Source organism: Pipra filicauda, unplaced genomic scaffold (assembly GCF_003945595.2).
Source record: "Pipra filicauda isolate LSUMZ 115617 unplaced genomic scaffold, ASM394559v2 scaffold3_size10097308_pilon, whole genome shotgun sequence".
NCBI lineage: Eukaryota > Metazoa > Chordata > Aves > Passeriformes > Pipridae > Pipra > Pipra filicauda.
In genome coordinates this window covers 3,739,445-3,765,669 of record NW_024104532.1, presented here as the reverse complement: position 1 = coordinate 3,765,669, position 26,225 = coordinate 3,739,445, and the positions used below count along the sequence as shown (strand labels likewise).

At 44.8% G+C, this 26,225-nt stretch overlaps 1 protein-coding gene across 1 annotated transcript in view; it reads left to right on the top strand.

Moving 5' to 3' along the window:
• Positions 1-1,653: 1,653 nt before the first annotated feature.
• The window catches only part of ERGIC1 (endoplasmic reticulum-golgi intermediate compartment 1), a 59,189-nt gene continuing 34,617 nt past the window's right edge, over positions 1,654-26,225 (top strand). The window contains exons 1-2 of the mRNA XM_027718584.2: positions 1,654-1,748; positions 23,418-23,479. Coding sequence (XP_027574385.1) covers positions 1,729-1,748; positions 23,418-23,479 — 82 coding nt within the window. The 5' untranslated portion in view covers positions 1,654-1,728. The remainder of the gene's footprint in view (positions 1,749-23,417; positions 23,480-26,225) is intronic.

The following is a 26,225-nucleotide window of genomic DNA, read 5'->3' as shown; positions in this document are numbered from 1 at the left end:
CATGCTGGCACCAAAGGAGCTCATTATAGAATCACAGAATGGCCTGGATTGGAAGAGACCTTAAAGATCATCTCATTCCAATCCCCTGCCACAGGCAGGGACACCTGCCACTATCCCAGGTTGCTCCAAGCCCCGTCCAACCTGGCCTTGAACACTTCCAAGGATGGGACAGCCACTGCGTCTCTGGGCAACCTGTGCCAGGGTCTCACCACCCTCACAGGGAAGAATTTCTAAATCTAAACCTACACTCTGTCAGTTTTGAAGGCGTTCCATTCCCCCTTGTCCCATCACTACATCCTCTTGTAAATAGTCTCCCATGCTCTGCTGGGAAGGATATGTGGAGGTGCAGGAGTGGGTGCTCCCCCTTCCTTCACGGGCACTTGGAAGCGTGAGACTTTCCCTGGTCTGTCACCGTGGCTTGGCTCTGTCTCCAGACACAGATCATGCCACATTCACACGCACAGGCCGTTATTACTGCGATGCTGAGGATTCAAAAGACGCCCGACAAGCCTGAAGCACCGCACCCATGCGAGCGGCCACGCTCTGGCCTGGGGGCCTGGGCAGTCCCGCTGGGCTGGCGGCCGTGTCCACAGGCAGTGCAGGAGGGCTGCCAGGAGCCGAGGGAACGTGGGAAGTGCTGAGGACAGCCGAGCACACTGGGCTGAGCCCGCTCCCCTGTGCATGGTCAGCACTGGGCAGCCCCAGCCCTGTGGCAGGTGCTGAGAGGGTCTGTGGGCACCGACAGGGCCCTTGGGATGTAGTGAGGGGACAGTGGGGCTCAACAGTAGGATGCCCTGGAGTGCTCCTTGTACTCAGCACTTCCCACCATGCTGGGCACTGGTGAGGCCACAGCTCTAGTGATATGTCCAGTTCTGGGCCCCTCATTGCAACGGAGACATTGAGGAGTGGGAGCGTCTTCAGAAAAGGGCAACAGAGCTGGGGAAAGGTCTGAAGAGTCATGCATGTGAGGAGCATCTGAGGGAGCTGGGGAGGCTCAGCCTGGAGAAAAGGAAGCTCGGGGGATCTTCTCACTCTCTACAGCTCCCTGATAGGAGGTTGTAGCCAGGTGGGGGTCACTGTCTTCTCCCAGGCAACAAGTGGGGACAAGAAAATGGGCTCAAGCTGTGCCAGGGGAGGTTTAGGTTCAACATCAGGAGGAATTTCTTCACAGAAAGGGTGATTAGGCATTGGAAGGGGCTGCCCAGGGAGGTGGCAGAGTTTCCATCCCTGGAGGTGTTCTTTAAGGAAAGACTGGACGTGGCACTCAAGAGCTCTGGTCTGGTTGACAAGGTGGTGGTCGGTCACAGGTCAGACTCGATGATCTCGTTGGTCTTTTCCAACCTGAACGATTCTGTGATTCCGTGCTGGCAGCGGGGCACTCCGAGCCGCGGGGCACCGCGGGCATCGAGGGGACCCGGCAAGCTGCGGGGGCGGCCGGGGTGCTGCCGCTGCCTCGGGCTGGGACCAGCCGCATCCCGCATCCCGCATCCCGCTCCCCGCATCCCGCATCCCGCATCCCGCTCCCCGCATCCCGCACCCCGCATCCCGCACCCCGCGCCCGCCGCTCCCGTAACCCGGCGGCGGAAGCCCCGGCCGGCCCGGCCGCCCAATGGGCTGGTGCTGCGCGCCGGGGCCGGGGCCGTCACTTCCTGGCCCTGCGGCGGCGGCGGCAGCGAGGCGAGAGCCGGGGCCGGGGGCGGCGGCGCCCGCAGCCCGCCCGCCACCAACATGCCCTTTGACTTCAGGAGGTGAGTCGCGACAGCGCCCGCCCGCCCCGCGGGGACCGGCCGCGCCCGCCCCTCGGCGCTCCCCGCCCGGTGGGCAGGGAGGGATGCAGGGATGCACGGACGGATGGATGGATGGGTGGATGGGTGAAGTAGGTGTGGGCAGGGAAGGGCCGTGGGAACGGGGAGGCTCTGTCCGACGAGCGGCTGTTGTTCCGCATGTCGGTTGTGCAAAGCCAGAGGAGTTTGTTGTTTGGGGCTTCCCCGGGCAGGACCTCGGAGGGGGCAGCAGGACCTCGGGGGTCATGGATGTGCGTGTCCCACGGGACCCCGCAGTGGGTATCGGGGTGAAGGTGCGGGGACCCTGCTCCTCCCGCAGATCCTTGGGGTCCCGCTGCAGCTTCACGGGGTCACGGTGGGACTCCCACAAAGCTTTAGGGCATCACTCCTTATGGTGAAGCTCCCACAGCATCCTTAGGGGGTCATTCCTTACAGTGTGCAGAAAGCAGTGCTATGTGTCTGACTGCTGGGAACCAACATTGGTGCCTCCACCTTTGGCTTTGCCATCCTGAGCAGGTATGAGTTGTAGGATTTGGCCTTTCTGTGGGGCTCCTGCATCCCCTGGGCCATAGCAGGCAGAGTCAGGTACCAAAGCAAAGTGAAAAAGACCCCTCTGGCTTAAATGGAGCTGAAATAGCAACTGTGGGTTCATTTTGGTTTTGAGCCATTCTTGAGCCAACGATTTGTAACTTTCCAAGTTCAGAGATGCCAATGGGAGGATGCACAGATGAGTTTTCTGATGTAGATTTTACTAGAGCATTAATATTACAATAAAAAATATGTGCATTTTTGGGAATATACAGTCCTTTCCATGTAGGATCATCATGATCTGTACACGTGACCCCTTTGAGATGACAGGGGGAAATGGTGATAATGCAGGTTTTTAGTTCTCCCAAACAAAAGTTGTGTGTTATATTTTCTCTGTAATTCTAAACCAGGCCTCTCATTTATACAGGCTGACAGGATCTTGTGTGATCCATGGGGCACTGTTGAACATGGAGGCAGTTGCTTCTGAATGAAAACTTGTTGAAGCTGGAAGCAGTATCTGCTGGATCTTGTGGGATCTGGGGCCCAGAGCCTCGTTTCTGCTTTTGCATAAATTGATAGAAAAAGTCTTCTCAGCTTTGGAGACATTCTGCCAGCTGCGAATCTTATTACCATCTATTTTCAGACTTGTAAAATACATGAACAATAAGGGACCCTGGGTTGTGGCTGTCACTTTGTAATAGCAGATAAAGCAAATGTTATTTCTGATGTCTTTGAAAATGTAATTTTTGTTGGGTCTCAGAATACGAGTGTGGAAACACTGGCTCACCAAGAGAATAATCACCTTAAGAGACAGCACTAGTGCTTCACTTTGGAATGGAACAAAGACATTAAGTAAAGACTGAATGGCAGGGTTTGTGTTAATGAGTTACAAAAAGAGCGGCATCAGTTCAGATCTGCATTTTAAAGATTCACAATTGCAAATAACTTCTTTGTCATTCAGACTGGAGGATTAGAAATAGACACTTCAAAGCTCTTTCTGAAGTAGTAAGCTTGCTGAAGTTCAACTGTTCTCCAAAGATGAATTTTTAAAAGGTTGCCGTTGATATCAGGAATTTTATATTTAAATTACAGAGAAACTAATGTCACGTGCAACAAACCACTTTCCTGTTTTAGAAGCGTGAACAGAGTTCAGGGCCAAAATGTTGCAAAGGTTAGAGCCCTTTTTAGATGTTGTGGGTTTTGTTCATTGTGCAGTCAGTGGAACAAAATCTGCTGAGGCTGGAAAATTTTACTGTTGTAGGTGAAGTATGATGCATACGTTAAAAAAAATGTACAGGTACTTCCTGACAACTCCAGAACATACAATACAGTGCTCTTAGAGAAATGAGGTTAGCACCTTGAGTGAGTTTCTGAATGAAGAGGTGACTTTTTCATCGTGTGAAATACAAGGTTTTTCTCTCAGAGGTTTCAGCTGGATGTTCTCTGTGGCAGGTACAGTTTGGCACCATGTCTTTAGCACACACTTTGGAGCGGGTGTTACGCCTGTGTATGATTAGGGGTTTGAGTTGTTAAGCAACTTTTAAAAGTGCCCCTTTATATCTACTAGAGTCCCAAAATTCAGACGTTCCAAGTGGAATGGAGTTTTGGTGTTCTGGAGGCCACAGATTTTGCAGGTCTGTGTTGCTAATGCAGCTGAAAGAATCACTGTCCTTAACTGCTCTTGTCAGGACATTTGGGAAGGCAAGGTCTTGTTGTTGTTTTATCCTCCCTTTACTGAGAGCTTTTATTTTTGATGTTTTAGATTGGCAGGATATTGGCAGCTGACATCAGTAGAGAGGGGCATAGACCTGATAAAGTTCAGGCCTCAAGCTCTGTTTCCACACAAGGTAGCTCTAGCATGAATAGGTTTCCAGAGTCTCATCTGGAGATGATAGAGACACCAATGACAAGTAATTAAAACAGCCCATGATCAAAAATATGCACAGCCCATGATCAAAAATATCCCTATTCTACACCAACTAAAAGTCAAAGAAAGCCTTTCCATCTATGGGACTAAATCTCCTTCCTCTCACCTAGAATTACGGGTTCATATCTGGCCTGACTGAAGAACCCAAAGAAGAACCCAACATCTTTCCTGAAAGTGTCTCCATCAGTTAATCTGAGCCATATTTATTGGTTCATGTCATGGTTCCATATTGGAAGTAGCTTGTTTTGTTACTTGTAATTTTTTGTACTGTTTTTTTTTTTCTGTAGGACTTCTGTTTCCTTGGGTTATCGATAGTTCCCTTTGCTAATACCAAAAGCACTTAATTCATAAATAAAACAATATTTTCACAGTTAATTCATGTGAATAATAATCATTCTGTCCCAAGTATCTTTACGCTTTTGATAATACTTAATACTTAACCTAATGCTTTTCATATTTCAAAGCATTTCATTCATGCTAATCTCTCCAGTCCTGCTGTGATGTTGGTATGAAACCAAGTTTTCAGCTTCCAGATTGGAGCCTTCACTGCAGGTCTGTTCAGTGCATGTCACAAGACACCAGCCCTCCTACAGAATTCCTAAATCAGTTTGTATTTCCAGAAGGCCTGGTTCTTTCCTATTTTTTAAAACCCATTTGGCTGAAAGAGGCAGGCAGATTTATCCTTGTTTCCCATCCCCTGGTTCCTTAGAACTTCTGTCAGCAAAGCAGCTTCGTACCTATTTTATTGGGGATTTTGAGTTATCTCACTGGAGCTGAAAGGGTATTTCCCCCTCAAGCCTTTAAAGCCCAGTGTCACCTGCACACTTGGCAGCATCTGAGGATGGTTAAAATCATAATTAGATTAAACTGTAAGCCTGGGTCATCTTGAGTGGTGATTATGGGCCAGAAGGTTTCTCGTATGTTGTGTGATCCGGTTAGCAGGAGCTTGAGCTGGTGCTGGGACTTCAGACTGCTCTGGTGTTGAGAATTACATACATAAAAACGAAAATTACAGATGTAAAAATAAGGTACTCCTTTGCAGTGGATGTGGACATGATTGAGAGAAACGTTACTGCAAGTTCTCTGACTTTGGTGGCTTTTCTTTGCACCTGCCTATTTGCATGAAGGAGTTACTGATGGGTTTGTAAGATACTGAAACTTCTAAACTATTTTGGTAACTTTAATTGGTTAGACTGAGAAAAACTAAAAGAGACCACTCTGAAACCAAGTTTTTGTTCTAATTCTGGGTAATTCTCAGTTGTGCCCTGGCGAAGTGTTTGGCAGAGAGTGGCAAATATCCATGAGTCCTTATTTTTATATTTAACTGAGAAATTCACAATTCCTTTCCCACAATTAATCATTGTGATGTTTTCATTAGGGATTTGTTGTTGTTGATTGGTTTTGGGGTTTGGTTTGGTTTTCTCAGTGTCATAACCTGTATGAAGTAACAGTGTATTATATCCAGATTTTGGAGGTCATGGGAAAGGAACCAGGCTTAGAAAGGATTTAGATTTAAATGCTGATGTAGTGTGGAAGGCAAAGACTCTTATTCCACCGTCATAGTACAATGGGCCCCCACTGCCAGCTGTTCTTTGGCACATCTGTGATAAATGGTATTTTAATGTGGGTATTCTGATTCAGATATGAAGTACATTTTTATTGTTTTGAGACACAGGCAGGTCTTTGCTTCAGTTCCTGAAGGTCTTTTTAAAATCAAATTGTTCAGTTTTAGCAGAAGCTGACACATATCCAACCTTATTCTGGGAGAGAGAGTATGTTTGGTTTTAAATTAGACCTAAGAGTTGTAATGGTGAATAGGCAAAGTGATGCTCAGACATCTGACCTGGAACGATTGTGGAATCAATTCCTGACCAAATTAATGACGACAAACCAGTGGATTGATGATAGGTGATTTTGAGTCTGAGGAGAAAAATCTTTTCTGAACTAAGCAACCCCTTGGACAACTTCTCATTCACTTGTGAGCTTAAGGAAAATAACTTATTTTAGGTTTTAGCCTTCAGAAAAGAAGGAACAAAGTTGACTTTCATGATCCCACCATTTTCCTTTTGACAGATTTGTGAGGGTCACAACTGAAAATCATAGAATCAGCTGGGTTGGAAAAGACCTCCAAGATCATAAAGTCCAACCCTTGATCCAACACCACTGTGGTTCCCAGACCATGGCACTAAGTGCCACATCCAGTCTCATCTTAAAAACCTCCAGGGACAGTGACTCCACCACCTCCCTGGGCAGCCCATTCCAATGCCTGATTACTCTCTCTGTAAAAAGTTTCTTCCTAATATCAAACCTAAACCTCCCCTGGTACAGCTTAAGACCGTGCCCTCTTGTCCTATTGCTGGTTGCCTGGGAGAAGTGACAAAATCTTTCTGTAGCCCCTCAAATCTCCCTTCAACTTGTCTGGGATTTGTTTGCCCTGTGTTTGAACATTTGCCAGTTATTATGCAGAAATGGTGACTACTCGATTCTTTGGCATTGCCTAATAAATATCAAATGTTAGTGGAAACGTACATGTTTGCTCAGGAATTTTCAGTTGCAGTGTGAGCCAGCACTGCGTTTCCCGTCGGATCCGGGTGGTTCGTGCTCCGTGCACCTGCTGGCACCTTCCCAGCACCTCCTTTAACTGGCTGCATCCACACACACTCCTTCCTTTGGCAGAATTACTCGCTGAACTTACTTTGGAGGAGAGGCACCGTGAGCTCATTTGTTAGCAGGTGCATGGTGGTGATAGCAGCAGGGAGGCGTGTTCTTGGCTGAAACAGAGTGGGGAGGGTGAGAGGAGAACTAACAGCTCAGACTGGCTGGTGTGGCATCTCCTGATTGCATGGGTTGTGCTGCTGGTTTGTGCAGGCTGTGGCACAGCAAAAAGGGTTGTGTGTGCCCTGGGCACAGTCACTGTCACAGTCGCAGACGTTGCCACTTGTACAGTGATTTGGTTCACAGTCTTAAATCCTCTATGTGATGGAGCTGGTAGCCAGCACTCCCTCAATTAGTGTCTACACCAATAACTAGCAGCCTAGCACAGCTGTGTATTGGGTAGTTGCCTCTCTACGCTCTGCAGAACCCGCATTGTCTCTCTGGCTACTGAAGTGATACCTGAGTTCTCCAAAGTGCCTGTAACTGCAAGTGAATTTCATCCCAAACTGCAGCCACGTCTGGCGAGCAAGTTCCAGTGCACATTGTGCAATGTCGCTGGTAAACAACCCTTCCAAGTGGTGTTGCTGCCACCTTACGTAATTACCAAAGTGGTTTTGGTGCCAGGCAGTACCATGACTAACTTTGTTTCAACAATAGCCCTTTGAGGGCACCTGAGAAATTATTCTGCAGTCACAGCAGTCAGATGGGCAAGCAGAGCTGTACAGACAGAGTCTGTTGATGTTTGTGCCACAAATAACTGATTATACATAGCATGCATGTATGTAGATATTTCTTCCTAAGTCTCCATAATACATAATTTCTCTTGAAATACAGTTGGAGTAGAATTTTTTTTCCTAAGTATAAAAATATTAAAGTCCGTCTTTGTAGGAGAGTTCTGTATTGTTCCTTCTGAACTTTAACTGTCCTCCTTTGCTCAGTCCTTGGTGACACAGATGCTTTCTTCATGCCATCATAGTTCATTGCTGTGAAAATGTCTGAATCACACTGTAAACAGAGCTGAAGCAATACCACCAGCGTGGACTGGGAAGCTGTGGATGTTGTTGAGCTTGTATTTTGAAGACTGCTTGTGTATTTTTTGGGCATGTAATTCAAATGGTGGAGGTGGTGAGAAAAGAATAGTCTTGCAATGAATGAAGAAACGGTGGAACAGTCTTGTTTTTTTTGTCTTCTATCCAAGCACAAACCCTGAACTGTCGTCTAGGTATTCCTGTACAGAGCCAACTGCTCTCAAAATGGAAAACTTGTTCTGCCAAAACATTAACCACAGTCTTGCCATGACCTACAAAATCTTGCTTATACTGAAATGTTTGAGTATTTTAGTAGTAATCATGGCAGACACACACACACAAAATTGTAGTCTGTGTGACAGTGCGACTTGCTGTGTTTGAACTGTGGGTGTTTGGATATTTGCTTTTCTGTTGGTGTTTTTTAAGGATGTTTCCAAATCAGATCTATTTAGTTTAATTCAGAGAAGCCATAAAGATTGGCATTTAATAGAAGAGCCTTCAAAATGCCCTGTTAATGCAGGCAGGCAAGTATAACTGCTGACAGGATTTCAGGAGGTCATGGCTTCTTAGTGTTTATTTAACAATCATATCCCAAGGCAGATCATTTGGCTTTCAAATTGCTGTCCATCTCTGTAGACCACTGGGTGCTGTGAATAAAGCAAGCCCACCACTTCAGCCAGGAATGTAAATATGACTTTGTTTTCTGATAAACATGAAGTTTCAGAGCCTTAGTCAGATTCCATGTCACTCTAAGTCAACTGTGACCCCGTTGCATTGAAATCTGATTCTGGTTGCTGCATTATAACAGGTTGTATCTGGACTAAAAGCCGCTGGTAAACCTGATCCCCAACTATAACTTGCAGCTCTTGGGCCTGCATCAGTTATGGTCTTCTACTGGGATAACATCCATCAGATGTTTCCTGGAAACTGTATCAAAACCAGGAACTTCACTTGGAAGCCAGATGATGCAGGAGAGCTGTACTTGCTTGTAGGTAATACAGTAACATGCAAATAAAAAGTGGGACTGAGTTGTAGAAGCATGTACAGGAATTCTTGTCTCCTTAGATTGGAATTCAAATAGGAGAATAAACCTAAGCTGGTCGCTGCAGGTTTATTCATATTCTGAAAAAGTACAATATATTTGAATCTCCAATTGATGCTTTGGGAAAGGATCTGCCTTTTTGTCTGTAAATGTTGTGTATTAATGGATTTTGTCCTATAGAAATTCCTTTGGAGGAGGAGGAGGAGGAGGAAGACTTGGTTGTGAGTGAGTACCAATGTCTGCTCTCTCAAGTCAGGGTTCTGCTGTTCTTAACCTGTGTCAGCTTTAGACAAGTACCAGTTCCTGTCTGAGCCTCAGTTACTGAATTGTTTCAAGGGAACCTTCCTGTGCTTGCTCACTCTGCAGAGCAGTGGTTGAACTGGACTGGTCCAGCCTGAGATTGTGAGCCTGGATGATGTGTAGGAGTTTCCCTCATGGATCTGGAGAAATCTCTGTCGTGCAGTAGAATATGGATTGGTCTGTGCACTTTTGAGGGAAGCTTTAAGAATATGGAGCTGTTTCCTTCACACATCCCTCCCTTGCCTTTTTTTTCCCCTTCCCCAGATGTTTCATTTGTTCATGCTCTTTTGTACCAATGTCTGACTTTTGTGCTGAGCAAGTGCAGCTGGGACTGAAACCAGAAAGTAGCTTCCACAAATAAAATTTACATGTCTCTGTTGCTAATTTTATCTTACCAGATCTTGTTTCAAGGTGTTCAGCAGTACAGGGCAGCAACAGAGTCTTGCTGTTCTGTGATTCCTGGAAGCTACAGGAAAGACTACAGTACAACTCTTTCTTTTTCCATAGCTCTGCCTGGATTATGCTCCAAGTTGTGTGTAGGGAATTTCTTGGAAATCACAGTCCAACTTTGAATTTTGTTCAGTGTCTGCTGGAGATCAGGACTGTTGTTTGTGGGGAGGGCTGAGGAGCTGGCCAGTAAGGCCAGTAGCCTGGCAACACTGGGAACCAACAGCTGTGGGCAGTGGGTTGTTGGGCATTGGAATGGACTGCCCAGGGTGGAGTCCCCATCCCTGGAGGTGTTCAAGGAGTGACTGCACGTGGCACTCAGTGCTCTGGTCTGGTTGACAAGGTGGGAATTGGTCACAGGTTGGACTCGATGATCTTGAAGATCTTTTCCAACCTCAGTGATTCTGTGATTCTATGAATGTGGCAGGAGGTAGAGGAACCCTGAGCTTGCAGGTCTCAAATTGGGAAAAGGAGGGATGTTCAGGACTAGGGGTCTCAAAAAGGATGGAATGGGTGATGGTGGGAGGTACTGGGATGTGCTGGGGAGCTGCAAGAACAAGAATCTCTGAGTTTTAGTTTACTTATGACATTCAAGTATCTGAACAATTTACTTAGTTTGGGGAGCAGCCGTGTGTGTTAATCCTGATTCTCTCTGATCTCCAGAATATGCTGCTCCCACTCAGGAGTACAATGACTCTTGTTCATAGTCCAGAGAAGGGCTGGATCCCTTTGAATACCAGTCCCCTTACTTGAACATTTTTCTTCATGACACTTTTCTCCTGTTTTGATGAAGCAGAGTATAATTGGTTCACTTTATTAAAAATACATGTCTCTTCCATCCTTCATTTTGACACCTGCTTCACTGCCTAAAAGGAAAGAAAATACTTGCTGGCAAGACTCTACCTTTGAGTATTTGAGATTATACTTTCCTCCTCCTAATTGCTTTTGAAATTTGTTTGAGCCTAATATTTTATTTGGAAGGAAAAAAAAAGGTGATGTACTGCTTCCTGTTTTCCATTCTTCAGTGTCACCTAAAATAGTTGCACTTTTGGTGTATTTCAGCAATAACAATTGTTGTGTGTGTTCTTGAGCAGCAGAGAACAAGCTTAATATGCACTGAAAGAATAAAAGCACAGAATTTAGAACATAGTTGACAAAAAGGTGTTATGGAGGGACAGCATGATGACTGGCAGGAGGGAGCAAACAGGAGAACCAGCTCCTTGGAAAGGAATCAATTTAAATGGGAGCAGAACGTATGAATTTTTTGTGCCCTTTTTCAGCAGCTGTTGTGGAGATTCATAGTCTTTTGTCCTAGAAATAAATGGGTTTGTTTTTTTGTCCCTGTGCAAATCCCTTACCTGCTAAGTAAGGAGCAGGCCAGATGACATAATGCTGCAGAGGCTGATGCCTCCGATGTTCTCTCAGCCCCTTTCCCTGTGTCCAGTTACCCAAAGGCTGGATTATATAATTAATGACAGTACTCCTGGCTTAACCTTGTTTTCTTGTTCTCAGTACTCCTCCTTGTTTCAGAAACTTCCTCTGTTAGTTTCATTATGTTCTTGGAACTAGAATTAAGAGGGAGGAGCTGGCTGGCAAGGAAACCTCTTCCTACATTTCATTCCTGGGCTCAAAAGTGTGGAGAGTCAGCAGGTCGAAAAAAATAACTATTTGCTTTGAAAAGTGGTGTGATGTTGTGAGTGAGAAATCAGTCATACAGAATTTGAAAATTGCAGTCTTCACCTGGTTGCAGTCCAGATAAACTGGTTTAAAACTCCATTAGCCCCTCCACATCCCTATCTGGTCCTTCCTGTATCAGAGCTTGCTCAAAGTGGTTCAGGATTAAACAGTTTCCGATATAATTCTGAAGCCTTGCTAGTTTGTCCATTAAAGCTCAAGTTGTGGAGTATATGTATTAGTATCCCATTGTGTGTAAATGAGGACTAGCTGATTACTTAATGATGTGTGTGTTATCTGCTGTAGTGCAGGTGTTAATCTTATAAAATGTGTTAATAACTGCTTGGTATTTACAAGTATCGGCTTATTAGTCCTGCTTTGAATCTGTGTTTGCATCTGGAACTCACATTCCCAGCCAGGCTTTGGTGTTTGTATATTCAGTGTTTACTTGCTGTGTGAAACTGAGATTAACAGGATCACTTATCTTACTTTCCGTGTGCTTCAAAGTTTGTGTCCCAACTCACAAAACCATCAAGATTGTCCATAAACGTGCACTCCAGGCACAACCCTGTTAGTGAACCAAGGTTCAGCTCTTGCAGAGCACATCCAGTTTGTTTTCATAAGCCACCTTCCTGCAGCTTTCAAAGAATCACAGAATATTCTGAGTTGAAAAGGACCCACAAGGATCATCAAAGTCCAGCTCCTGGCCCGGCACAGGACACCCCAACAATCCCACCATGTGCCTGAGGGTGATGCCCAAATGCTCCTTGAGCTCTGTCAGCCTTGGGATGTGACTACTGCCCTGGGGAGCCTGTTCAGTGCCCAACCACCCTCTGGGGGAAGAACCTTTTCCTAAAATCAAACTAACCCTCCCCTGACACAGCTCCAGCCATTCCCTCAGGTAGAATGGTGATGCTTCATTATTTGCAGAGTTTTTCACCTGCAGATTTACACGTGCTTGAGGAAAGGTGGGCAGATGTTACCAGATGCTGCTGTGCAAAATGTACAAGCTGAAGAAGAAAGATTTAATTGACTGGAACAGAAATTGCACAGTGAGTCAGCGCCGGGAGCAGAACAGAATTCAGGTCTGTTGGCTCCCACTGCTGCATCCCATCCCTGGGATTGTAGTGTGGCTGTCCTGGAGCTGTCCTGAGCTGCTCTCTGCACATTATGTTCTCATCTGCCAGCAGACAGGAAACATAGAAATGTCATTTAAACAACGAATTAACCGAATTAAGGGCTCAAAATCAGTAGTTCTATTTTCTTCCTCTGCTGCTGACTTCCTGCCATTGTTTTCCCACCCAGTAAAACAGATTTCACCTACTTTGCTGTGCTGGAAGAAGAGTTATTGCCTTTTGTCTGTGCTGGATTGTAGGATCCAAGTGTTCCTGCAGAGTTGTCAGAGCATGCACTTGTTTTTGGGTGGGAAGAAAAGCAGCATGAGCTAAAGAAAGGATTTCAGAATGAAATCTTGAACTGATATTTCCCCATGAGAAGTGAAAAAGCAGTGCTTTCTATGCATGTGTAGAGGAAGGCATAAGAATAAGGCAGCTCTACTTCTTTGGACTGTTTTAGGGTGAATTTACTTGTACGTAGAAATTCTTCTTTCCTTGCTAGATCTGTGGAACAAAATTTTGGATTTTTACCCAGCATGGGTACAGGAAGGACCAGAGGAAGTTGAAAATGCAGAGGGAGTTGGAATTCACTGCTTTTTTTAGAGTAAAGTAAGAGAGGTTTTGCTTAAAAAGACATACTGTTCTTGATGTTTCCCCAATTAAAGCCCATCTTTTCCTCGTTTAGAGACTTGCTCCAAACTGCTGGTCAGACCAGGTCTGACTTTTTATTGTAGCAGCTTTCAAGCACATGGGGTACAAAATCCAGCCCACAGCATTGCTGAGCAGCCTCTGTCACCTGCCCAGCAGTCTGCTCATTCCTCTCCCTTCTCCCAGGGGAATCTGGTGACTTCCAGCCCCTATCAGGGTCACCATGCAGAGGAGAGTTGTGTCCTGCTTGTTCCTTTATCATTGTTGTTCCAGGTACCAGGTGTTCTCCAAGTCACTGTTTTGATTATTTCACATATTCTGTTGTTTGGCACATGGAACGGGATAACTGTTCTTCCAGGACATCTCTGCATACCCCAGGAATCAGCCTGCTGTTGCACTACTGAATAAAATCAATTTACCAAGTAAAGAGGTTAATCTTTTTATCTCTGATCCTGGGCACAGTAGTTCTAGGTATGGTTTTAACAACTGTGAACGATAAAAATCCCTCCAACTACTTCAAACAAGTGTCTGGGATTTTATTTTTATTTTTTAAGTAAAAATGGTATTTTGTTAATCAAAAGAGCACCATGTGTGCAAACCTGACTCAGCTGGGCTGTTTGTTCTACCTATACATTTCCTTCAGCTTGAACAGCCACATTGAAAGCTAAATTGGTGGGCTTAGATTTTTCCTTTATACTGAAGTAACAGCTTTGCTTTTCAAGATCTTACCACAAATGTCTGATGTGCTTTTTAGGAAGGAACAAAGCCAGCAAATATGCTCTGACATAGGTACCTGCCTGCCTTTGGTGGAGTGAGGGTGTATGTATAAGCCTGCTTCGTTTTATTTAGGGCTACATGGCCTCTGAAGAGGTTAAAAGCCACCTGAGTGCCTGATGGCTTGTGCTCTTCAGCTGGTGTGGTTGGGTGCCTACTGCCCAGAAGCTTTGTTGACAAAGTGGGGAGGAATTGTCCCGAAATCATTGTTTGAGAGCAGTGACCCAAGGAAACAGAGGAACAGTTGCTGCCTGTTAAACGACTTCGAAGCTCTTAGCTAAGTGACTTGATTTTTGATTTAAAGTCTTTTATTCTTCAAGTAGCACTGGAGTATTCTCTATGCCTTCCTAGCTTCTCTCAGTTCTTTCGAGCACCTTATAATCTATTTTTTTTTGCCTGTCTCAGTTAAGGAAGCACTGAGAGATAAAGTCCTGGGGCAGCATTGTCACAGAATGGATCAGGTTGGAAGGGACCACAGTGGGGAGGGTCATGTGGGGAGTGGACAGGGAGTATTTCAGTGGGTGATCACAGACCCACTGTACCTCGGGCTGGTGGGGGGGCAGGTTTTCTCTTATACACTTAGTGCTTACACTTAGGTTAAATGACCGAAGAAGATGCCTGAGAAGTCAGCAGATCACACAGGCAGAAATGCTCCTTGACACTAAGCAGCATGCCTTTGGTGGGAAGGTTTCTCTAGAAATACCACTGGGGATTAAAGGAAGGGCGTTTCCATGTGGCCATTGGTCTCCAGCCTGAATGATCTTGCTCTGACAGCAGTCAGAGCTTCCTTTTGATTCCACGATTTCAAATGGAAGATAACCGATGTGGCCTCTTTTTTTGCCCCTTCCCTTCTGCCTCCAGGCTACACTGATCTGGGGAGGGGGAGAAGGAAAGCTTCTGATCTCCCCTTTGTAACACCAACCTCCGCTGAAGTATTTATCCCTGGAGAGAGAAAATGGAGTCTGTTTGTGCACAGTCATCTTTGAATGTCAGATGGACTTAATCCAAGTTATATTTACCATGGCTGAGTTTCTTCCTGCTTCCCGTGTCCTCTTTGTAAACGATAAAGCATTTTATGCAAAGAGAGCTGCTGGATTCTCAGCTGTAAGTGGTATCTCTGCTAAGAGCCTTAATCGTAGCAGGAATTGAATGAATCTGTCTGTAAACTCTTCTGCTATCTCTAGGGATGCTTCTTCCAGAGGTGGTAGTGGCAGGAATACAAGGAAACGAAGCTGTGTGGTAGCCCGTGCTGTGGGCTGGTGGAAGACTCTTCAGGCCCATCATTCCAGCTCGTTTCATGTGCACTTAAACGTGTTTCCTGAAGTGGGGTTGAGGTTGCTCATTCTCTTCTCACTTCACACCTGCCTTGGTTTCCTGAACTGCTGAAAATCAAGAACATACAGTTATACAAATCTTGTGGGAAGAGCTGACTGTCTGTCTTTGCATCAGATCTGTAGCTCCTGTGGGGAACCAAATAAGGGGGATAGAACAAACCAACTCTGCTTTCTGTCTGGGACAGAGCGATATAACAGAAACGTTTGAGGAGGCAGATAGGAAATGGTAAGAGAAAGAAAAGAAGTATGCAGAGTGACAAATCCCAAGGTTATGTACTTGTCCCCAGGGAAAACTAATCCTTCTCAAAGTTAAGGATGATTTGTCTCTTTAATAGCAGCTGAGTAGAAATTGTTAGTTGGCTGGATTCACTGATGTCTATGTGAAGTAATTAGAGAGTCTGGTGTAATTCTGAGGGATGTGGCCTAAAAATGAATTTGTTTAGAATGTCTAAATGGTAGATGCTCTCAAAGAAGGCAAGACATTAGATGTTTTCTAACCTGTTATCAGACAGAGCTGCCTCAAGATGACTCTTGTCAAGGATGAAATGGATGTTGGCGTAGGCTTGACTGTCCAAGGTTGTGTTTGGCAGCTGCCTTGCTCTTTGTGTATCTTCCACTGTGCATGTAGGTTTTTTTGATGTAGTTTTCATCAAAAGCAGTCTGGGATTGTTGTTTTGAATGAATTTATGTTCCCAGAAATGCACAGTGCATCATTTTTTCTCTCCACCTGAAAAAGAAAAACCAGTATAACAAATAGAGTGCTTTATCTTCTTATGACAAAAAGCACCTTTTTTTTTTATTTACTTATTTATTTATTTATTTCTTAAAACTTAATGTGTCTGCATGGGCTACCTCTGTGTCATTACATTTCTTGGATGTGGCAAGTACAGTGTGTTACAGTAGAAACTGCCTCTTCCACGTTGTAACTCCTTTTACTGGTGAGTGTGTCATGAGTGGACTTTGTAAGGAACAGTCAAGTTCTTTGTTAGATTAGTCAGGAATAGGCATGTGTGTGGAGAAATAGTGATCTCATGCCTTCTCAAATTCTTGGTATTTGAGGTCTGCAGCCATACTCTGATCCCCTTTTCTTTGGTTTGCGAGAAGGACTCGACAAGTGGGGAAAACCAGAAGGAATATTTCACTATAATTTACCTCCAGTTGGCAGCTACTTGCTGTCAAACTGGGGAGGGGCATTACCAGCACATGAGCAGAAGTGCAAACAAGTTTTGGAAACTGCTTTAACCGGCTTATATTCCCCTGTGGAGTGTCAAGGAAACAGTTCTTGCATGAAATAGTTCCTCAAAGACCAGCTTAATCTAGTTTCACTTTGTAGAGCAGAGAGCTTGGCCTACAAATGCAGTGTTAGCTGGCGTGCCAGGTTTTGGAGGTTGCTTGCTTGGTGTGTAAAAGGGTGAGTGGTTTTAGTGGCAGTTGTGTTTTTGAAAAGGCTGTGAAAAGATTGACATTCCTGCTTTCTGACTTAGGCACTCGCCGTGGGAGTGAATGAAACTGCACTGCAGATACATAAATATTGTGTGAGAAGGGGGAATCTCCGCAGAAATCTGAGTGGTACAGCCCAAATCAGTGGCCCACAGCCTCCCACTGAAGGGTTGATGCCACTGAAGACAGGGGTTGTTATTTCTTTGCTTCTTTGTGCTGTGATTTAAACTTGAGCCCTTGACCAAGGGGTTTTGTTGGTCCAGGAAGCCATCTCACCTTGGCAGGGTGTGTTATTCTTCATTTCTTTGAGAGGTGTTATGGCATCTGATGGATTATGGTGGAGGTGTTGCTCCCTCCTCATAAGCACTTATCCAGCACTGAGTCTCTAACATAAAGCATGTTGGAATACAAACACTGGCTCGACAGTCCTTCAAGTTTCTTATTGCAGTAACAACGTAGTCTCTATAGTGTTTTCAAAGTTAACCTTTCTGTATTTGATAATTCCCCCTTTGTGTAATTTAGTCACATCTGCTGTAGAATTGCCAGCTGTTTGGTTAACTTAATAGTGAAGTTCTGGTTTTGCTGGAAAATATGTTGTTCCTGCAAGTTGTTCCTTCAAGTGAAGTTATTTGTTAGTGAAAGAAATTGTTTCAGCAGCACGAGGTTGTCTCTTTTTTTTGGAGATCTCAAAGCTACTGATGTGTAATAAAATTAAGGCAGTTGTTCACTGTACACTGGACTTGTTACTGAGAGTGAGTAATGTCACCAGGAATTAGTGACCTCAACTTCAAGTGTGGTATCTGCTGAAAAATAGATGCCACTTCTAGAAGCTGGTTAATATGGGAAGTGAAGAATCAAGTGTTGTTTCAATGTTCACATTTTTCTGTGTGAATCACAGCCATGGACCCTTCGGTGCTGAGACAGGATAACATGATGGATTTGCACTACCATTTACTTGCTAAAGGTGGAATGTCAGCCATGATACTGATTGGGTTTTAATTTTTTAAAATCATCTTTGACATCAAAAATGTAATTTGCTGTAATGGATGCTCATGTCCTCTAACTTTCAGGATGTGCTGCAGAAGTACCTGTGATAAAGTCGGTATGCTTCAAAAAGACTGATTTTTAAACATTCAGTTCTTCTGGGGAAAAGCATAATCTGCCCAAAGAACAAAAGCATTTTTCCCCTGTCTTTGAGCACTAAAGATAAATTTCTGAATCATCTGAGGAGTGGAAAGGGACGAAAATTAATCTGTTTGCTGCTGATTTACGGTGCCTGAATTCTATTCTGTGACCCAAGTGCCACTTGAGAATGTGTGGCACTTCTGCTTGATTAACTGGAATCCAAAATACTGTCCAGTAAACAGACTTTCCCTTGCCTCTTAGTTAAATCAGTAAAACCAGACCTTGCAGAAGGGTACATGTGCCCACTCCAGAGTTGTGTTTCAGTGCTCCATGGAGCTAAAGCTTCTGCTGTCTCTTTGCAGGAACTTCACAGAGTGCATCAGTAATTTAGGGATAAACTACTCCTGGGGGCCAGGAGTTCGACTCAATAATCCTGGTTGATCCCTTGCAACTCAGGAGATTCTGTGATTAAATTTAACCACCATCCAGTTAGTTCAACTTACAAGTATTTGTTTTTAACCTCAAGTTCTTCGCTTCTTGCTCATGAAAAAGTTAGCAGCATCTTACAGACACGTTACAAAAGCTCTTTTCAGCTTCTAGAGATGTCAGAGAAGGTTTCTCTGTTTGGAGGTGTGGTAATCTTCAGTGAAATAATGTATTTATTACTTCATTTCCTGAAATATTTCAGATCCAGACTTGAAGCTGTTCAAGTGTACATAAAGCACGCCCTGGAAGAAAGCCTCAGCTCCTGCTGAGGGAGTGAGCTCATCCCCTTCTCAGGGCAGGCAGCTGAAGTATCTACTTGAGAAAAAACTTCAGTGTTTGGGTAGATATCTTCTGCCCTCCCTGTCACTCGTCCAGCACTGTCAATCACAGAGGTTTGAAAGGAAACTCAGGAATCACCCCAGGGCTGATGATGTCTACTCACCTTGTTCAGTTGGGTTTGACCTACCATTGCCTCTGCAGTGCCAGCCTTGGTGATGATGGTGGCTCAGGTGAGCACTGCTGTGTCTGGCTCTGGGTTTTAAACACTTCAGTGCTTCCTGTGGCTCTAGGAGATAATGAAAAGCAAACATGAAGAGCAAATGTGCGATGGCAGCCCATAAACCCCCCGTGTGCTGGGCTGATCCCACAGCATGGGCAGCAGGGGAGGGGATCCTGCCCCTCTGCCCTGCTCAGGTGAGACCCCCCTGCAGAGCTGCCTCCAGCTCTGGGGACCCAGCTGGGACATGGAGCTGTTGGACCAATTCCAGAGGAGGCACCAAGATGATCAGAGGGATGGAGCACCTCTACTGTGAGGAAAGGCTGAGAGAATCGGGATTGTTCAGGCTGGAGAAGAGAAGGCTTTGGGGTGTCCTAATTGTGGCCTCCTTGTACCTGAAGGGAGCCTGCAGGAAAGATGTAGAGAGACAATTTTTACCAGTTTGTTGTCATTCCTGTCAGGAAGGTGAGAAAGTTTTTTGTTGTGTCCTTTCAGCTATTGGATTGAGGAAAAGGTATCATACCACTCCCTCCTGTTAGTTATGAGTGTTGGTTCCTGCGAACCTCTGACATTGCCAAACAGCCTTTTTTCATTTCTTTGTTTGCAACCCTGCTCTCCATTGAAAGAAAAGACACTTTAGATGTGTCAGGAAATTGCTTTGTTATACTTATGACAGCCTAGTTCTATCTTTAGCCTCGTATTCTGGAATTGCAAGGTCCAGCCTTCCCTTTATGCGAACACGTATGACCTGGAGGAAAAACTTTCCCAGCAGTAGGTTTGTTGTTTCCACTCTGAAATGGTGTTAGCTGATTAACTCACAGATACTGCTTCACCTTACGAGTCTTGCCTTTCTGAAGGGAGGAAGAAAGTTGCCAAAAGCTAAATATAAATATTGTGCAGTGGAAAATGCACATGTGCCTGCTCTGTAAGCGTGAACTGATGTCTCCCTGCTGAGAGCAGCATGAGCTGCTGCGCAGGGCTGCAGGTTAAGAGAGTTCACTCATCAGTGACTGCAGGACATGCTGTAAATCTACACCCTGGTTTCTCATGGTCGTTTAGGATCTGACTCCAAGACTCTCCAGGTGGTTTTTGACACTGTGGTACAGTGTGTTCACAGTGTGGTACAGTGCTATGAGCTGGCTGGTACAACCCTCTGAACATCCAGTCTTCCTCCAGCGTTAGTAATACCTTCCACTGCTTTGAATGAAGTAGGAATCTGTAAGGCAGCTTTTGCAATAGACAGAGCACAAAGTTCCTCTCTGTTCCCAGGGTACAGATGCTCTTCCAGGTGACCAATGCCTTAGGAACCTGGAGGCTTGTTGGAATTTTTACTGCAGGTGCTTGCAGGAACATCTGACCTGAGGGCAAGTAAAACCTGTTCCCCTTTACCACTCATACAGCTCCATGGCCTCCTCCCTCATACATTGCAAATCATCTGTGCTGTCTAATCCTCATTCTTTCCTCTTCCCAGGACAGTGTAAGTGATCTCCTGAAATTGCTTTCAGCTCTATAAGGTAGGCAAGAAGCCAGCGGCAAAAAGAGAAAGGTTTGTCAAGCGGAGACTAGAAGTTGATCAGATTTTTAACCCTTAGGCCTGATTGGAGCTTTCACAAATCTCTGATTTCTTTGGGCTTAGGGTCTCCTGTTACAATAACTCTTGTCGGCTTCACAGGTTTGTTTGAGAAGTTTGCTTGATTTACTTATTTTTATAATTATACGTAATTAATGAAGCCTTCTTTGGGGTTCCATTCTCTACTCATTGCTAGGATTTAACCTTTCTTGTGTCTCACAAACATACTTTTCAAGCTGTCATTAACTGCTATGCACTTCACGTTTTCTTCTAAGTTGGTGTTTAAATCTGAGTTAACAAGGTAGCCCTGTTTCCTGGCCGTGCCATCTCCATCATTCTTCTCAAAGTCTTTTGAGCCTCCACCTTTCCCTTCTCTGAATGTGTAAACACAACTGCTGTTTTCACCAACCAGGAGCAGACTGAATAAATCGTATAAATTGTAGCCAATATCAGATGCCTTATTGAGAGGATGCCTGGTACCCTGAATAGTATAAAAAGTATAAATCCTCCTAACTCAGAACATGTGTTTTCCAAGCAAATGACTGTTCTGCCAGGATACTTACACAGTCCTTTCTACCTTGGGCAGGTAGTCATTTGGATGTGAGCAAAATCTAGCCAGCAGTGTTTGTCTCTTATTCCAAATGTGTCTTTTTCCATTCCCTTGTTGATTGTTGTGATCATTTCAGCATCCTTGTGCAAGCTTAAATACACCTTCCATGCTTACCTACCCTTTTGCTTGAGTCAGGTTCTGGAAATCATCCTTCAAGCTTCTGCCTTTCTCCATAAGACCTCAACTGAGCCATCCTCCTTCCTCCCCACATCCAATCTGATCTCGTTGCCTCTTTTCCATACATTGTCCATTCTGTGCTATTCCGTAGTGTCTGTCCTTATCTAAAAACATGTTAAATCTAGAAAACAAAGCATCAAACTTTTATTCAGTTCTCCTGTGTTGTTTTGTACTCTTCTTGTGTGTGCCTCTAGACTGTAAATTCAGGCTGGGACATGCTTTGTCTGATGTTCTTTGCCCAGATGTGTGTCATGGTAGTAGAAGAGGGGGAACATAATGTGGTAGGAGGGATGGGAAGCAGAATAGCACAGGGAGTGCACTGCCTTTTAAACATTTAAAGCCAGGTGATAAATGTGGCTGGGAGCCACCAAACACTTTCTGCAGTGTCTTTGCCTAATCCAAGCTTACTTACACCACATAAAAGTTAATTTGTGGTGTTGGGTGTTCCTTATGTGATCAAAATGGCAGCCTGAGAGGAGAGAACCCTGCCATGACATCAGCTTTCCGGAGAGCTGTTTAAAAAGCTAGACTTTTTGCTTTTAGTCCTGTGATGGGTCATCATTTTAATACTAGTAAATATTTCTCATTGTGGGAGCAAACTTCCTTTTATAGTATCCGCCGCTGTTTTTACTGAATCCAGCATAGAGCTGTTTCCTATTTCTGAGTGTTCGCTCACACTCAGCAGCTCTCGTGTGTTCACGTGCTCTGTCTCTTTCTCAGCTTTTTTAGCCCTGTTGATCTATTATTGTGACTTTGGCCAGACGACGCCAGCGCTCGGCGTTTAATGGGCTGAGAGCAGGAGCGAGCAGCAGCTTCCTCTGCCTGTGAGACCATGATGTCAGCAGCTACTTTGGGTTCCTTTGCCATCCGCTGCTGTTGCTTTGGTGTGCGTGGAAAGAATTCTAACAGCACTTTCCAGATGTTCTCAGGGCAGCTGGAAAACCGTAAATGGATTGTTTGGTTCAGGAATATTGCTGATCTGCTTAGGACACGGCAGCGAGTAGAGTCATAAAAACATACAGCTCCTGAGCAATGTTGCTGTCAAGTGTATCACAGTGGGTTGTTAGGGTGTTAAGAGAGTTCATAGATCATTCAGGACTTGAGCTGGGCAGATGAACTATATACCTGCTCTCCTTTCCCTCTCTTCCCTTCCTTTCTCCAGCTTCAGCTCCTGAATGAAACGCAACCACGTCTTTCTGATCTCATGCAAGGCAAATGCTGTTTTGTTCATCCAGAGTGCCTTCAAGTTATCTCAACAGTTAAAGAATGAAGAAAACGAAGATGATCTAGTTTTAAAGTCCCAGTATAGTATTTGGTGTAGTAGGAGCTACTGATTAAACATGGGGGTATTTCATCTTGGTGCACTGTAGAATAGGAATTTGGGAGCTGGTGTTTCTCATGCCTCTCCAGGGCTGGAAAAAGCATCAGATCTCACCCACTTGTAGTATATCCAAAAAAGTCTATTTTGGGGGGAGAACCAGTCACTTCCTTCTTTAGGGTGGGTAGGTGTTTTTAATGCATTAATTAATTTTTATTGGGTGATGGAAAAACTGATGTCAGAGCTGCATTGCGGTTGGGCGTGCAGAAACACAAGGTGGTAGGAAATAATATAGCCAACACATAAGGGCAGGGAAAGTTTAACCATGGGGAGTTTAAAATAGCAAAGCTGAGCTATATGGATATTAAAAGCTATGACTGAATCAAAACAACGATCTAATATTAAACTGGATTTTGCTGAGGGAGTAGCAAACTTGTCGGGTTCATTTCTCTTGGGTATCCAGTGTCCAAGGGATGGTTTCTTGTCTCAACACCTGGATTTCTGACTTTGATGTTGTCTATTTTGGTCTATTGCAGGATACAAACTATAAGCTGCAATATAGGTTGTGTCTCACTGTTTTTTTTGCCAGGCATCTTTATTCAGGAGTCTTCAGAGTATCCTTTTCCTTACAGTGGTCTATAAGCTTGTCCAGCATGACTCCTTCCCTGGCTTCTCTCGCAGTTCAGATTGCACAGATCCATGACAGCGAGGCGGAGGGAAGTGCTTTGGAAACTGGAGCCAAAGCAGAGTGCAGTTACATAACTGTACAGAAGTAAAGGGCTTTTTGTTTTGTTTTTCCTTCTCATATCCTCCTGCGTACTGAAAAAAATGTTGTTGGAAAGCGGGATGGAAAAACTTCAGCATCATTCATCCCTGTGGGGACATGAAGTATACTGAAATGTTCCACCTGTTTTATGGCTGTTGCTTTTCCTCTTTCAGGTTTGACATCTACAGGAAGGTGCCAAAAGACCTTACACAGCCAACCTACACAGGGGCCATTAGTAAGTAACTTCTTTTTGATGTCCTTGCATACTCCTGGTCTAAAATTAAAACTCGTTTGGCTTCTTTGTCTCTGGGAAATTTTTTTAAAGGGATATTAAACATTGGAAAGGGTGTCCTTTGTTGCTGAAACAGGTTTGCCCCATCAAACAGTGGAGTAGTTTGTATGCATTCAGAATTGTAGAATCACAGAATGGCCTGGGTTGCAAGGGACCTTAAAGACCATCTCATTTCAACCCCTGCCATGGGCAGGGACACCTTCCACCAGACCAGGTTGCTCCAAGCCCTGTCCAACCTGGCCTTGAGCACTTTCAGGGATGGGGCAGCCACAGCCTCTCTGGGCAACCTGTGCCAGGGCCCCTCACCACCCTCACAGGGAAGAATTTCTTCCTCATATCCAACCTAAATTTCTGCTCTTTCAGCTTGAACCCATTCTCCCTTGTCCTGTCACTCCAGTTCCTGATGAACAGTCCCTCTCCAGCTTCCTTGTAGCCCCTTCAGATACTGGAAGGGGCTGTGAGATCTCGACACAACCTTCTCCTCTCCAGCTGAACAGCCCCAGCTTTCTCATCCTGTCTCCATAGGGGTGGTGCTCCAGTCCCCTTCTCAACCTTGTGGCCTCCTCTGGATTTATTCCCATAGTTCCATTTCCTTCTTATGTTGAGGGCACCAGAACTGTACACAATATTCTGGGGTGGTCTCACCAGAGCAATGAAATCTCAAAAAGAAAATACAGTAAATATGTATTGTCATGAAAGGGAGCTCCTAAAAACTGGTGTTGAAATTCCCACTCTGCTATCTCCTGAAGTAGCTAGAGAGCTTTTTGCTGGTCTCTTCCCAGGAACAGAAGCTGGGAGTCTGCTCCAAACACTGGGATGGGGATGACTGCAGGTTTATTTGCCTCTGACAGGCACCCCCTCAGTCACTGTGAAAAATTACTGTTAATAGTTGCACTCACTGTTGATGTTCCCAGGCTTGTGCTTGTGGAAGAGACTTGAGGAACTAAACCACTGCAAACAGGGACTCCAGGTTCTGGATCCACAAGGAGCAGTGTGGGGGGCAATGTGCAGTGGCCAGTGGTGAAGATGATGTGGGAAACATGTATTTTGCTCACAGCGTACTCAGGGAATTAATCTGATGATATAGGTGGGACTAATGAGCACAGATGTTATTTTGTTGTTATTTGTCGTGCTTTTAGAGAATTAAAATTGCTTGGGCAACCGATAGCGATCCACTCTCACTCCTGTGTATCAATACATAGACTTTGGCTGATACAAATCTCTTGCCTTGGGCCCCTTTTCCTTCCTTCCTGCTCCTGAGGGAGGCTGGAGGCTGAGTAATGCAATTTCACACAATTATGTGCAGTGAGCTGCTGTGCGGGGCAAACATCGATCAGGTTGATCCTGCCAAGCCTGTAATTACACTCCTAATGCAGCTTTCCTGTTCCATTGAGCAGGCACTTCCTTTGATCACAGAGCTGTGCTCCATTCATCCATTCTTGTAGATGGGTCAGTAGTCTTGTATGTCACCGCTGACGTGAGTGATGTCATATCCCTTGGTGACAGCAGATAGAACTGAGTCAGGGCCAGTGAATCAGTGGACACAAAGGAAAGCCCTTTGTGGCCTTAAGAAACTCCTTGCTGTAAGGGTGGTTGAAGACTGGAACAGGTTGCCCAGGGTGGTGTGGAGCCTCTGTCCTTGGAGATGCTCAAAACAACCAGACCTGGCCCTGAGGAATCTGCTCAGAGCAGGGGAGTTGGACGGGATGATCTCCAGAGAGGTCCCTGCCAGCCTCAACTATCCTGTGCTCCTGTGAAGATAACACATTACCCTAAATATTTACTGTCAGAGTCCTTGTCTTCTGTGTTCTCCTGACTGCTGAATTAATTGTATCCTGACTCCCTTTTAGGTTTGCTGAAGCTGTGAACAAAGGGCTTGACTAAAACTGTTTGCGAATTCAGGGGCTATGAGATTTAGTGTTTTGAAAGAACACTTTGAACTTGTGAGTGATCCCGCCTTCCCTTCTGTTTTGGAAACTGAGAGTTCCCACACTGTACCTGGGCTGCCTTTGAGAATTTGTCTTATTATGAATCACCTGCAAAAGAGTATTTTAGAAACAAAAAAGCCCATCAAAGGCCATCCAGTGTTAGGCTTTCTAATCTGCAGTAAACAGCTCAAGTGATAAGTCTGTTGTGGGAAGGCTTGAAGGTTGTGACTCTTACTTAAAATTATTAGCTGACTTATTTCTCTCTATTGTTATTTGCAGCTTCTCAGGCTTTGATTTTCTTCTCTAACTGGTTCTCCTTCTTTTCCTCAGAGTGGTTTTAGACAGGCTTTAGATAGAAGCTTTTGAACCACACAGGCAGCCAACAGACTGGTGGCTTTGCCTGCGAGGATCTGGTGAGCAGCTTTCCTAATGGGCTTTCTGTCTGACCAAGCCTGTGGCTTGTAATTTGAAAGCCATTAATCTTACATGTTGTAGGAGGCCATGAATGAGAGAGTCCAATGCCAGGCCAGTTTGAAGCCTGGGAAGGTTGCATGATTTTGTGATAAATGCTTTAGGGAAGTCAGCTCATAATAACATTGGGAGCTTGAGCGTAGTGGAAGGTTCTGCCTCTCAAAAAAACTTTCAGGGTTTAGTAAATATGTGAAATGACTATGACTGCAACTGTATTTTGGCTCTCTTTAAGTCCTTCAAGTTTACACAGGAGGTATAAAATAGTCTATAGTAGCCAACTATTACTTTAG